Source organism: Pan troglodytes, chromosome 5 (assembly GCF_028858775.2).
Source record: "Pan troglodytes isolate AG18354 chromosome 5, NHGRI_mPanTro3-v2.0_pri, whole genome shotgun sequence".
In the NCBI taxonomy this organism is placed as follows: domain Eukaryota; kingdom Metazoa; phylum Chordata; class Mammalia; order Primates; family Hominidae; genus Pan; species Pan troglodytes.
Window position 1 is genome coordinate 172,206,130 of NC_072403.2, and position 15,560 is coordinate 172,221,689.

General features: G+C 41.7%; 1 protein-coding gene across 1 annotated transcript in view; it reads right to left on the bottom strand.

Annotated features, from left to right (window-relative positions):
• Window positions 1-3,252: 3,252 nt before the first annotated feature.
• Window positions 3,253-15,560, bottom strand: part of SLC22A2 (solute carrier family 22 member 2) — a 92,804-nt gene continuing 80,496 nt past the window's right edge. Inside the window, exon 11 of the mRNA XM_518840.6 lies at window positions 3,253-3,510. Coding sequence (XP_518840.2) covers window positions 3,444-3,510 — 67 coding nt within the window. The 3' untranslated portion in view covers window positions 3,253-3,443. The remainder of the gene's footprint in view (window positions 3,511-15,560) is intronic.

The window sequence follows — 15,560 nt, forward strand, 5'->3', positions numbered from 1 at the left end:
GACGCTGCCCACCTGGGGACCCTGAGCAGGTGGACCTGAGGCAGCTCAGAGATTCCTTGTGCCATGGGGGTAGGGGGAGCAGCATGATGTGACTTAGGGCTTGTCATGGCTGGTGATATGGTTTGGCTGTGTCCCCACCCAAATCTCATCTTGAATTGTAGCTCCCATAATTTCCATGTGTCATGGGAGGAACCCAGTTGGAGGTAACTGAATCATGGGGGTGGGTCTTTCCTGTGCTGTTCTCTTGATAGTGAATAAGTCTCATGAGATCTGATGGTTTTATAAAGAGGAATTCCCCTGCACAAGTTTTCTCTTCCCTGCCACCATGTAAGACGAGCCTTGCTCCTCCTTGCTCTTTTGCCCTGATCATGAGGACTCTGCAGCCATGCGGAACTGTGAGCCCGTTCAACCTCTTTCCTTTGTAATTACCCAGTCTCGGGTGTGTCTTTATTAGCAGTGTGAGAATGAATGAATACAGCTGGGATGAAGGTTCCACCCACAGCTGGGGCACGGACTGTATAGCTGGGACCATGTGGGGAGAAAGACACCCTGGAAAGGCTGGCGTGGGCACAGGCTGCCCAAGGAGGGACACTGCCTGCAGAGCCATGGCATGAAGCAAGCCTCCCGGGCCCTATGTGCCCTGCTCTGGGGACACCAGGGGAGGGGAACAACCTGCAATTCATGAAATTTACATGAATTTATGAAGGGGAGAAAAACCCTGAAGTCACTGAGCTTACTTTGAATTGTGAAGATTACGTTTTCCACTGCCTGCTGGAGTACAGGCCTGAGGTAAGAACAAAGTCACACAATTACAAGGTCATATTCCTTGCACAATTAACTTTTATAGCCTTAGAATTTATGGAGTTGTGCCATCTGTTGGTCTGCAGCTTGCTTTTTCAAATTAACTTCTTTCCATTTCAGCACACAGGGGTCTGACTGGTTTGAGCAGCTGCATAGCAATGTATTGAGTGCCATCATTGATTGAACCATTTCTGCTTTCTGTTCCTAGAGTGTTGTCCCCTTCATGTGAATGTCAATGATGGGGTTGTTAGTTGCTTCTCCCACCTCATCCTGTTTGTCACACCCCCCCTTAGTGGTCCAACTCTCCTTGGGGGCAGCCAGTGGGAGCAGTTAGGGCAGCGGGCAGTCCCCTGGCTAGTCACCCAGGGCCTCTGCACCAGGCCCTCTGCACCACCTAGCCCAGACCCTCCTGCCTGCAGCCCAGTAGGATGGGTGGATCAGCTTGGATTCCTGTGTGTCTTGGGTGCTTATGGTGCTTGGCCCACCACAGAGAGCAGGTAAGGCGCTGTTCTGTGCGTTCCCGGACTCCCCTGTGCTTGGTCATCCTCTTGCACATCCTCTTGTGCCTTCCTTTTTTTTGTTTTTGTAAATGTCAAAGCTGTAGACTCTGTGTGCAAAACATATTTTTCTTGCTGAACCAAATCCTGTTTGCCTCATCTTACATATTCATTTTGTTCTATTTCTGTATATATAGAACAAAATATGTATTACATTTTATTTTTATAAATATATTTTAATGTATTTATAAGTGTATTTTATAAATGTATTCATGTATTTATTACATAAAATACATGAATACATTTATTACATAAAATACATAAATATATTTAATGTGTAAAATACATAAATACATATGTATTTATTACATAAAACACATACATTTATGTATTTATGTAAAACATTTATTGTGTATAAATGTATTAATACATTTATTGTGTATAAATGTATTAATACATTTATTGTGTATAAATGTATTTATAAATACATTTATTTATATATATTGCATTTTATATTGCTTACAACAGGGCTTACAAAATGATCTCAAACTTGCAGGGCTGTATTTGAAATCTCTCAATAGGTGTGTTTCCTAAACATATCACTTAAGCATTTTGCCCTGACTCAATTAAATAACTTTCATCTCTAATAGGCACTATCCTTAGTCCTCAAATGCAAGAGACAACATTTTTACCTTCCAGCCCTTGAGAAGTGTACAGGGGAGGGGACCCGTACTGTCTCCAGTGCTGCAGTCCCCTTGGGGCGGGGGTGGCTGACAAAATAGATCTCAGGGGGATAGATGGCCTTGGTGCACAAAAGAGATCACAACAGCCAAATGGACTCCCAAAAATGTACTGCCTGTTTCTGTGGCTCTCACACAGACCCTGGCTGCTGACACTAGATGGATTCTTTGCTAGTCCCAGGAGGGTAAAATGGGGATCCTACGAGCTAAAGAGCAGCTGAGAGGAGACGTGAGTAATCCATGACCCCATGTTCCATCCTCTTCACAGCAGATTCTAACATTGTTTCAGGCTAGCCCTGGACAAAAAGGCTGAACTATTCAGAGCATCATGCTTGGGCATTCAGTTACCCTAGTTTAGGGGAGACACTTTCAGTTTTCCTCTATCCCTCAAGGGAACCTCTGACTGTGACTAGAATTTCCACCCAGTCTCAGGTGGCCTGCAATATATCAGCACACCCTTCATTTCCCAACTGCTCTCTTTCTTTTCCAAGCACAGCATGCGTTTTCTTTCTAGCCCTGAACACTGGCTGCTCATAAAACCAACCCCTGCCACTTATTGTCCAGCTCAGAGGTCCAGACCTCTCTCTAACTGTTCCAGGAATGTTCAGGTTTTATCAGCTCATAGTCCCAGACATGAGCATTATTAATAACATTCACAATTGCTCTTCTTGACAAAGAGCTCTTTAAACATTGGATCGTTTACCCGTGGGAGGCAAGGCTTTTGTGGCCTCATTTTCATCACTCTTAATTTGTACTTTTAGATAAATGTCTTGAAAATATTTGCAATTTCACCCCGATTTAGTAATCATAGACACTGGTTTGTTTAACCATCTATTTGTTGGACATGCACCGCAGCAATTGAGATGACTGTCCAGTTTATGGGTGCCCAGAGAGACCCCCACTTCCAGTTCAGGACATAGAGAGGAGGCTGCCTTTTGCTTGTGGCTGTGGCCCCCCAGGGTCCCTGGGGTTCATCTAAACCTCACTAATGGAGCTGTCAAACTTTACCTCTCTCCTCAAACCCAAGTATTAAACTCCTCCCACCCATGTATTCATTTAGGCCTTTATTTAGAAAACTCTCATTGAGTACCTGTTATGTGTCAGGCACTGTCTTAGATAATGAGGATTCAACAGTAAATTAAAAACAAAAGCAAAACCAAAAAACCTGCACCCTCAGAGAAGTTACTTTCTAGTGGGGGAAAACAGACCAAAGCAAAATAAGAAAATGATATATTATTAAATCTTTAGAAAGGATCAGGCCTTGTGGATAAGAATAAAAGAGCAGAGTTCAGCAGTTCCAGTTCGCAAAAGCTGGGAAGGAAGAAATGACGAATCTTGTCCAGGACTTGTTGAGTTTGAGCAAAGATGTCCAATGGGTGGTGGGAGATGGCTTTGGGGCTTGAGCTCATGTCTGGAGAGGGAGAAACATCAGCATTTGATGGATACTGAAGACAGGAGAATGGATGAACAGTCTGGAATGAGAAAAGATGGCGTTCAGAACAAAACCCAAGATGGAGGACAGAATAGAGACTTCATAATAAAGACCTGGGAAACTGCTGAAAACAAATGGTAGTGTGGGGTATAAGTCAGCCAATGATCATCATTTCGCTGCTATTTGGGTAAAACCCTGTGCTCTCTCGCTCATTCTGACTTAAAATCTAGCAGAAAATATGATGGGCACTTGGAAGGAAATCCCAACCTATTCAGCAATTTAGTGACTACAACATACTAGGCAGCTGGTGGCTTCATTCTGCCATATGTAATTTGCAAGATGGTCTTGGGTCCTGTCTTTGTTCTGGAGGGGATGAGGAGAAGGGTGCCTATGTTCTAGTTCTCATATTTATAAAATGGGGAGGGATTTTCCACCTTACATCCAAGGAGGAAAAACTACCGGAAGAATTATACTAGCTTCTATTTATTTACCATCTCATTTTCTTATGTGTGTTCTAAACATATACACAGTTGAAGCAATATTCTGATAGAAACTTCTTTTTGTTTTTAAAATTGCTGTCCCATTCCCATACATGTCAGTAGCTGGCCACAGTGGCATCCCTGCACCCTCGAATAGTTAAGTTGCTCACGGCCACAGTCTTGCTTAAATATTTTTAAATTGCTGGATGACATCCTTTTTTAAAAATTTTTATTTTTAGAGACAAAGTCTCACTATGTCTTTCACCCAGGCTGGAGTACAGTGGTGCAGTCATAGCTCACCACAGCCTCAAATACCTGGGGTCAAACGATCCCCTCATCTCAGCATCCTAGGAGCTAGGACTACAGGCATGCACCACCATGCCTGAGTAGTTTTATAAAACATTTGTTGTTGTTGTTGTTGTTGTTGTTGTTGTAGAGACAGAGTCTCCCTGTGTTGTGCAGGCTGGTCTCAAACTCCTGGCCTCAAGCAATCCTCCCACCTTGGCTTCCCAAAGGGCTGGGATTACAGAGATGAGCCACTATGCCTTGCCTACTCTCCTCTTTTTTATTAAGAAGGAAAAATGAAGATTTATAAAGTTTTGGATAATATTATAATGTAGAGATGTGGTTTGGTGGGAGGAAATAAAGCATGGTACAACAAAGTTAACCAAAAGGATCTTTTATGTAAGAGAATTAAAGAGTAGAGAAGAAAAGTTGATAGTTCACTAGGGAAATTTATTTTTACATGAGAACATGATACCCAAGGACTTAGTAAAATCAGTCTAATGGGAAACTCTACATGTGCTATGACTTTGAAGTCTTCCCTGGTCCCCTCAGTGGCTGGGGCTGCCTCTGATATGGGGCCGCTGTGGCTGGTCCTAAAGACAAGAAAAATGCAAAGTTCAAGAAGGTCAGGGAAATGTTTTTGCCAAAGAGTAAGGACTCTTGGAGATGTCTAGGGTAGTGGCAAAAGACAAAGATGCCTAAATATGGATGGTGCCCAATGCCAAGTGGAGACAATTTCAACATCCTGATGACAGTGGTTAAAGTCAAGCAGAACAAGTTGAGCCTATAAACAAGTCCATGATAATACTCAGATGGAACAAATAGCAAGCACGCCAAGGAAAAAGCACATGAGTTTCCAATAAAGTTTACAAGCTGTTCAATTAGTTCAACAAAACTGATGTGAGCCCTCCACTCAAGGTGAAACACCAAAGTTAATAATCATAAATAAGAAGCAGATGTAGCAAGGAAATAATTAAAGCATGCTTAAAATATATGATGTCTATGGTTTGATCATTTTAAATTACAATATTTTGGCCATCCAGTATTGTAGTGACTTAGAAACCAAGGTCAAATCTTTCAGAGGCTCAATCCAAATTGAAGATGATACATTTGGAATTCAGAATGTAGACCTGCTTTGCCCCAGTGGGAATAAAGGACCTGCAGGGTCGGAGGCTGGCAGCTGGAGGCCAGAGGCCCCGAGGCATTCCCCTCGCTGTGGCTTTCAAGGCTCAGATTCAGCTACTGGCCAACAAGCCATGGAGTTATGCCTTGGGCAGAAACAGCCACAGAACTGTTCATCACTTTCAAAGATAAAAAAAATTAAAATGGTATCTTAAAACGTTTTAGTTTAGGCTGGGCACAGTGGCTTACACTTGTAATCCCAGCCCTTTGGGAGGCTGAGGCGGGTGGATCACCTGAGGTCAGGAGTTCGAGAGCAGCCTGACCAACATGGTGAAACCCTGTTTCTACTGAAAATACAAAAATTAGCGGGTGTGGTTGTGAGTGCCTGTAATCCCAACTACTTGGGAGGCTGAGGCAGGAGAATTGCTTGAACCTGGGAGGCGAAGGTTACAGTGAGCCAAGATCAGGCCATTGCACTCCAGCCTGGGTGAGAGAGTAAGACTCCATCTAAAAACAAAACAAAACAAAACAAAAAACAAAACTCTTTAGTTTATACTGAAAAATCTGAATTACAAGACAGTTCCTCCTACCTTAGCTGTCATACTCCTAACGGTAATTACAGTCAACTCTTCAAATGGTACTTTAAATTCCAGGCTAGAACTGTAAGATTCAGAAATTCCCACAGCCCCAGGCTCCCTCTCAACCTCCCTGCTCAGGGAGGGTGAGGTCAGGTGATGACACAACCTGTACAAACCTGATAAAGCCACCAGAAAGGGACCTGGGGGCCGACCACTGAGGAGGTGAAAATGGTCACCATCGTTCTCGAATTGGAAAACAGTAATCAGATGTATGCACTTAAAACAATAAGTATTTGGGGTTTTTTAAAACAAAATTTGAGGGAATTCTTTGATGCTGATTTACTGATTAGAGTTAGCCAAAAAGTCTACTGCAATGATAAAAACCCTCTGGCCATGGGAGGCTGAGCGGGGAAGAGGTGTGGGGTGGGTGGCTGAGCGGGGAAGAGGTGTGGGGTGGGTGGCTGAGCGGGGAAGAGGTGTGGGGTGGGTGGCTGAGCGGGGAAGAGGTGTGGGGTGGGTGGCTGAGCGGGGAAGAGGTGTGGGGTGGGTGGCTGAGCGGGGAAGAGGTGTGGGGTGGGTGGCTGAGCGGGGAAGAGGTGTGGGGTGGGTGGCTGAGCGGGGAAGAGGTGTGGGGTGGGTGGCTGAGCGGGGAAGAGGTGTGGAGGAGGCAACAGTGTTCCTGGACCAAACTGAGGGTGGGGCTGCTTATTCTCGCAGCTCAGTAATGAGATGCAGACGAACTGGGAAAGAAGAGAATTTACTTCAGTAACCGGGTACAGGGAGAAGGGTGGGAAAATATCACCAGACCGACTCATAATTATAATGTTTTCCAGAGCTTATAGACCTTCTGAGCTATATGTCTATGTAAAAGTGTACATTCTTCTAAAGACGTAAGTGATTAACATTTTCTAATCTCTAAAGTCTGAGTCCTGAAGACCTTCCTCCGGAGCCTCAGTAAATTTACTTAGTCTAGATGGGTCCAAGTGCTAGAGTGATTACCCTTATCTTGTCTCCTGCTAAATCATGGAGGTTTGGGGAATTCCTTTAGACCCCAATAAAACTTGTTTGTGGATGTCTGGGGAATTCCATCAGACCCCAGTTAAACTCGTTTAATCCTAAACAGGTCCTGCTAAGAATTCCTTAAAAAAAAAAAAAAAATTCCTTTGTTATCTTGTCATGCTTCAAGGCCCAGGAAAAGCCTAGGCAAAACTCTTGGTGGGCTTTTGTTACATATCAGCCTTTGTATAGGGACAGAGGCTCTATCAGCTTTTAATATTTAACTTAACCACTCAGTCAGTGCTCAAACAATTGTCATGGAGGTCTGCCCGTTCAGCTGTTAGCGAGACCTAGCCTGCCACAAAAGGAGGAGGTATCTCCTAAACCAAGGGCATGAAGAAAATTGTCTGGGGATTTGGGAAATATAACTTGTGATCCACAGTCATTTAAAATGGGGAGGTTCTAGAGACTTCCTTTTCCAGGGTGGTCCCAGGGATCAGCTGCTCTTGACATGACTGGTGGTGTTCAAAGCTCAAGACACAGCCCACTGCATCCCTACCACATGGTCTCTGATTTTGCAGGGTCCAAACCAAAGGCTGCTCTCTTTGTATGAGAAAAACATGTTTAAGACAAATGAGCCTGGGGCTGATACCTGTATCCCAAATGCCAATATGCATGAGTGGCCCTTGAAGCCTTGTTCCTGTGCTGGGTTTGTTCTAAAGAACAGTTGTGCAACATCTGACTACTACTATCCAAGGAAAAGGATAGGTCATTCCGACATTTGGTGCAGAAACCCTGGTTAATTTGGTTAAAGGAGCATGTCTTCTGCCAGTGACAGCCACTGTGTAAAGGATGCAGAGACTTGAATTAATGATTAGTTAAAGAAAACTGTGCACTGGGTAATTTTTAAAATTCAACAAGGCAAATGTAGTTGGCGAATTAATGACCTGTTTAAGACTAATGAATGATGATCTTCTGATAGCAATGGTAAAAAATGCTCTTACCTGGGTATTCTTGGATCATTACAAAATTAACCATCATTCTGGGGCTACACAGCCAACCATTATCTCCCCCCACCAACTTTTATTTTGTCTTGGGTAGAGTTCACATAACGGAAAACTATGGCTCAAGAAATTTCTTACCTGTTTTCATTAATTGATGCATCCATCATCCAACCATCCACCATGAACTCAGTTAGTAGTTGTTAATTGACCATCTATTATGTGCCAGGCACAGTTCTAGGTGTTGGGCTTTCAGTTAGAGAACAACAAAGGCACGATCTCTTGCCTTCATTGAATTTATATTCTAGTTGGGGGAGACAGACTAAAGACATTAAGAGATGATCAAAATACTTTCAGAAGGAGATAAAGTCAGTCAGGATGATAGGATGCAGAAAGACTTGAATAGATGCCCGGGGCTAATTTAGTTTAAGTATTTGTGGAACTATTTTTTCTTTTTTCTTGAATAGAGAGTATTAATACATGTTTACCATGGCTCCTGAATGAGTGTATGATCCCCTTTTTCTATTGAAGAAGGATTAAGATTATGTAATTTCATTGATTTGAAGTTCTTTTCTTAGGGACCTTTCTGGATCCTGGTTATAATACCCCTCCCAAACCTACTTAGGGAGAAGTTTATGTCTTAGTTTAAGGCCTGTTCTTGTTCAGTAAACTCTACTGACATTAAACCCTAGCAAGGCTGTGAATACATTTCTTTATCAAGTTACAATTTCTGTTTCCTTAACCTTCAGTTGCTGGAATGGAATGGCCCCCACATTCATACATTTTAACCCTAGGCCGTGGGCACACTATTTTATTTTTCTGCTTCTAATAGGAACAGCAGCTGAGGGCCCTAGCCCTGCTCAAAGGCTTGAAATTTCCCAAGCAGAAGCTGAAAGAAATACAAGTGGTACAGAGATAGTGTCTGGGCGTTGCATTTTATCAGGAAAAAGGAGTGGGTGGAATCTGCTAACCAGTATCAGACTATCAATGCCAGGAAATTTCCATTTCATTGTGAGCAAGAGAATCAGAGCAGTCTGGTCCAGAGACAAGTAGCAAATGCAATTTGCAGCAAGTGCCAAAACATGGGGCAAAGGGAAACTAGAGCAAATCTAAACTTTTCTATTATCCAGAGGTCTGTGCCCCAAAGATCTGAAGTGTGACTCACACATTGTGTGTGTGTGTGTGTGTGACTGTGGCAGTGACCTTGTCCATGGGTCTTCTACAAAATCATATTTATGTGTCATTGAGAAAACCATCTCATCTACTAATTCTGAAAAAGTGTAGATTTTGTCTACAAAAAAAATGAAGAATCAGAGAAAAGATAACCAACCATTAAAACCATTTTAGGAGTTCAATACAAAATGACAAACCTGAGATATCATAGAGTTATATGAATTCCCCCTATGAAAAAGGGGAACATTTTTGAAAATCTCTATGCATGCTCTTTCCAAGATTCTAGAAGACAATGAAGTCACAGAAAGGGAAGCATTTGTTAATACATATATTGCTTTTAGAAAAAAAAACCATCTGGAAAAGCAACAGAAGCAACGACGAGTAGATTGAATATTATGGAAATCAAATTTGGGAATTAGAAGATAAGCTTGAGAAATTCTGCTAGAATGCAGAGAAAAGAGACAGAAATGAATATGACGAGTAAAAAGATAAAGCACAAAGAAAGCAGACACAGTAGTTGCCGTGCATCTGCAGAGGGGTGAAGTTTGAAATTAACTCCCATTTGTTTTGCTCCTGTGCTTGAGGCTTAGCCTGAATTCCACAAAAGCAGAGGGGAATTTGATCAGGGAAGGAATCCCAGGGATGCCAGGAGTGTGGGAAGAGAGAGGGCATGGAGCTGACAGGAGGATGCATTATTTTGGTGATCTCCAGGGACATCTGATCGTGTCCCAAGACCATGTATTTATTTATTTATTTATTCATTTATTCATTTATTTATTTATTTTTGAGACAGTCTCACTCTGTTACCCAGGCTGGAGTGCAGTGGCTTACTGCAACCTCCACCTCCTGGGTTCAAGTGATTCTCCTGTCTCAGCCTCCTGAGTAGCTGGAATTACAGGTGCCTGCCACCACACCAGGCCTGACCATGTAGTTTGATCACACCAAAGTTATTCCTCGAGCTTGGGAGAGCCTGGAGCACCACCTAAACATTGGAGTATTCCATCAATACTCTCCAATTTACATGACAATATTCTGGTAGAATTATTTAAATGTGAAATATAAAACCATTTGAAATACTAGAATATGATAGGGGCCAACATTTATGTAATTTTTATTCAAGCAAGACTTTCTAAACATAATACCAATTAAGAAACCACAAAGGAAAACAAGTATAGATTTGTCCACTTAAAAATTTAAAAAATTTTCTCTCTATGAAAAATACCAAATAAAAAACTAAAGGGCGAATGACCAACTCCAAGAAACAATTTGAAAAAGGCTCTGACGGAAAATAGAATATCTCAGAAGGAAAATAGGCAAAGAACAAAAATAGTCACTTCATAATATAAAGAAAATTAGCAATAACCATGAAAACATGTTCAACCTCACTCCTCAAAGAAATTCAGATAAAATGGCCAGGAGATATTATTTTGTGTGTGTGTGAGTGTGTTGTGTATGTGCATGTGTGAGACAGAGAGAGAGAAAGAGAGAGAGAGAGAGACATGCGAAGGGAGAGGGAGAGGGAGGGAGGGAAGGAGAGGGAGAGGGAGGGAGGGAAGGAGAGAGAGCGAGAGAGAGCGCTGTGTGTGTGTGGCAAAGAAGACATGAAAAAGCCACACTCTGGCATTGTGTTGGTGAAATTAATTTGTAACACATTTTGAAGGACAAGCTGATGTTTATAGCAAAAGTCTTAAAATGTTCCAGCACATAGTAAAGAGAAAAAAAAACTCCCTGATTTTTGCAATACCCATTCTCTTAATCACTTCTTTCTACTGCCTCAGAAAATGATCGCAAGTAAAAATGTAAAGTAACTGCCCTAAAGACAGTTCAGTGTTTCCCTCCATCCCCCTCTCTCCCTGTCTTTTCCCTTCACCTTCTACTCTCCTCCTCACCATAGCACAATGACCGACTTTGTTCCGTTTAAGAATCCTGTTTAATGAATTTATGGTACTCTATTTAACTAGGGACACTGTATTTTGTACTGCTGTTACTAACTCTTGCCTCTTATGGAATACTTTAGAGACAATCACTCCACTAGTCTTAGTTAGCAGAGCTCCTTAGAGCGAAATTTAAAAGCAGGGGTTGCGGGGGGTGGTCTCCTTTTTTTTTTTTTTTGGAGTTTCCCTTGGTCCTCTCATCAAGTTAATTACTATTCTAAGTATACTTCACGTGGAACAGTTATTCTCTTGTACCTAGAACAGAGGAAATCTTTATTTTAAAATGTGAGCTAAGATAACGCTGTGTCAGTGTCTGACCTTGGGCGGCTCATTTCCCAATTAGGAAAACTGGAGACAGCCAGGCATGGCTTTGGAGGAGTCCCCTGAAAGCACTGTAGCTGGTCTCCCTTGAATATCCAGGCACAGACATTTCCCTGGCCTCCTGACTTGGTCTGTTTGGGCTGGTACAACAAAATACCTCGGACTGGGCAATTTATAAATTATTATAAACAGAAATTTATTGCTCAGAGTTCTGGAGGTTGGGAAGTCCAAGATCAAGGTGCCAGCAGATTTGTTTCTTGGGGAGGGCTCTCTTCTTCACAGATGGCACCTTCTTGCTGTGTCCTCACATGGTGGAAGAGCAAAGAGGAACCGACAGGCTTCCCCAGGCCTCTTTTATAAGGGCACTAATCCAATCATGAAGGGTTTGCCCTCATGACCAAATTATCCTCAAAGGCCCTACTTTCTAATACCATCACTTAGGGGTTAGGTTTTAACCCATGAATTTTGGAAGGATACAAACATTCAGACCATAGCACCTCCTAACAAGCCATGGCTAAAAGAAAAAAGCTACCTACCCTCTTGGCTGTGAGAACACATTTTTGTGCATTTTGTACCGACCCATGTTATTAAGGGCCCTACACAGAAAGCCTGGGACAGTGGATGGAGTGTTGAGACCCTGACATGCCCAGTTAAGTCCTGATGTGAGAACCCCAGCCAGGGAACATGGGGACTTGGAAAATACTTCTTGAATGGCAGCAGCCTTCAAGACAAGAGTCAGCCAACATCATAGTTAGGTCAAAAGGTTGATGCTCAGAGTCTAAATGGTTTTTGTATATGGGCCATTGTAAAACACATATTTACACAATAAATACTGTGAAACAAAATTAGAACAGGCCTGTTTGTGGCTCTTAATAGTACAAATTGGAAACTGGAGAAAAACTGTGATTTATTTAAAAACATTTTTGTAAAAGCTTTTGCCTTTTCTGGAGTGTGTCTCTTGATGATACATAATGATTCTATTCAAGGTCTATGACTATTACATGAAAAACACTACCACAGTCACACACACAAAAATCTGTCAAGTTAATGGGAACCTTTTTGTATTGTTGGTGGTGGGAATGTAAAATGTTGCAGCTACTGTGGAAAACAGTATGGTGGTTCCTCAAAAAATTAAAAATAGAATGACCATATGATCCAGTAATTCCACTTCTAAGCACATACCCTAAAGAATTGAAAGCAAGGTCTCAAAGAGATATTTGTACACATATGTTCATAGGAGCATTATTCACAACAGCCAAGAGATGCAAGCAACCCAACTGACCATTGACAGATGAATGCATGAACAAAATGTGATGTATACATACAATGGAGTGTTATTCAGCATTAAAAAGGAAGAAAATTCTGACACATACCACAACGTGGATGAATCTTACTAAGTGAAATGTGTGAATCATGCCAAATGAAATAAGCCAGTCACCAAAAGACAAATACGGTGTGATTCCACTTATATGAGGTACCCAGAGTAGTCAAATTCATAGAGACAGGGTAGAATGGTGGTTGCCAGGGGCTAGGGGAAGGGGAGAATGGAGAGCTATTGCTTCATGGGTATAGAGTTTCCATTTTGCAAGATAAAGAGTCCTGGAGAGAATGGTGGTGATCATTGCACAACAATATGAATGTATTTAATACTACTGAACTGTACACTTAAATGTGATTAAGATGCTAAATATCTTGGGTGTCCTTTATCACAATAAAAAATATATCAAGCTAAATGCCCCACAGTGCTGTGGTGAGTTATTTCTGTGCATGGCAAGATAGTCTCAAGTAACAGATAAAGTTAGGTTATCTCTCACATATTTGACTTCCAGCTGGTTAATTCCCATTTATCCTGCAGATCTCACTGAAAACATTGCTTTCTTCAGGAAGTCCTCCTCGGCTCCCAGCCTAGGCCAGGTCTCCCTGTAACATTCACTTCTCCTCTGGGCTGCCGTTTCTTAAGTGCATTCTTTGTGTCAGTCGTTGCTCTAGGTGAGTATGTTCAATTCACCATGATAACCAGAACTGTAACTTCTTGCTTAATGTTTTCTCTTCTGCCACAACATGAATTCTATGATCCAGGAAAAGAATCTGCCTTGTTCTATGCTGTGTCTCCATGTCCAGTATAGTACTTGCTAGACACTTAATGAGTATTGGTCAAATAAACACTACTGTGAATGTCAATAAAATGTCTACTTTTGCTTGTCTCCCTGTAGATTTTAATACTGCTTTTCTCTTAAGCATTGAGATTGGCAGAGGTTTTTCTGTAAGATCTATAGATAACATCAAGAATACAGTTTTAAAACCAGAAACTCTTAAAAATATTAATGGCAAATCTCATTTAGCCATTCTTGGTAGCTGCCAGAATCCCAAACATGCATTTCTAGTAGGTTCTCATGTCTTTGGGGACTGACTCTGCTGTGTTTCTTCTAGGCTTCTAAAGACTTAACTAAATAGAAGATGGCCATTAATGTCCTTCCTGATGTTTTTATACAATATCCTTTACTTTTCAAGGACAGAAAAGGCTTGAACTTTGGATCATGTAGTAACCAAAGGTAGGTCATCTTTATTTTATTTTATTTATTTATTTTTTGAGACAGAGTCTCACTCTGTGGCCCAGGCTGGAGTGCGGTGGCTTGATCTCGGCTCACTGTAAGCTCTGCCTCCTGGGTTCAGGCCATTCTCCTGCCTCAGCCTCCCGAGTAGCTGGGACTACAGGCACCTGCCACCACACCCAGCTAATTTTTTTTGTATTTTTAGTAGAGATGGGGTTTCATCGTGGTAGCCAGAATGGTCTCGATCTCCTGACCTCGTGATCCACCCACCCCAGCCTCCCAAAGTGCTGGGATTACAGGCATGAGCCACCGCGCCCAGCTGGTCATCTTGATTTAGACTGATCCCCAAAGGGTTCCCAGAAAGTCTGGGGTTCACCCAAAGTTTGTAGGCCAAGGAGTATTTGTGTTTCTCCCTCTTTTTTTTTTTTTCACTCTACTCTTAAAGCTGTTTCATATGATCCCATTTTAATGACAGCTTCCTCCAAAACTCTAGACTGGGCCTGCAATACGTTAAGCATTTCAGGGAGTTTACATTATTGTAGTTTTAATCCCAGAATCAAGTTAATTACTATTCTGTCAGAATCAGCTGCCAGAATATTTATTACTTCAGTCAATCGAAGCTGGCCATTCAAAACTTTGTTGGTGAATACTTGCTTTTTTTTTTTTTTTTTTCTTGAGATGGAGTCTCGCTCTGTCTCCCAGGCTGGAGTGCAGTGGCACGATCTTGGCTCACTGCAACCTCTGCCTCCCAGGTTCATGCCATTCTCCTACCTCAGCCTCCTGAGTAGCTGGGACTACAGGCGCCCGCCACCACGCCCGGCTAATTTTTTGTATTTTTACCAGAGACTGGGTTTCACCGTGTTAGCCAGGATGGTCTCGATCTCCTGACCTTGTGGTCCACCTGCCTCAACCTCCCAAAGTGCTGGGATTACAGGGGTGAGCCACCGCGCCTGGCCAAATGCTTGCTTTTTTGTAGTTTCTGAGGTTAGCAGAAAGCTTGGTATGTTGTTTAATCTTACTGATATAGTTAGGTTGCAACATATGCAATGAGAGCTGCTTTCCATTCTAAATACTGGAACTTTTCTATTTTAAACATATATCAAAGGAAGTAAATAGGTTATTTGAAATCACATTTTCAAAAAATTACTACCAGATTTTTAGTGTTATCATCTGCTTTGAATGAATAAAAACATAAAGTCCATTTCATCTGCTTGCTTTCCAATTTTTAAGATTACTTATTGAGTCAACTGAATTAACATTGTTTTCTAACACATCAAAAGATGTTGAATCTTCAATAACCAAAGAAAGCTCAAGTACATACTGATGTGTTTCTTTTTTTAGATAAACATTTATTAAGTTACTATAGCTCCTTTGCTCTCTTAGAATAGGAATTTGCAGGATATTTCCTTGGTTACTAACTTGCCTGATTAGTAATTAAATTTTACTTTATTCTGATTAGGGAAATACATTTTCCTTCAATGAAATGGAATGGTATATACTTGCTACAATTACTAGATCAAATATGGCCAAGAAAGACCCAGAATTTCTCCTTCACTTATGAAACTTAGTTTGGCTGGATATGAAATTCTGGGTTGAAAAGTCTATTCTTTAAGAATGTTGAATATTGGCCCCCAGTCTCTTCTGGCTTG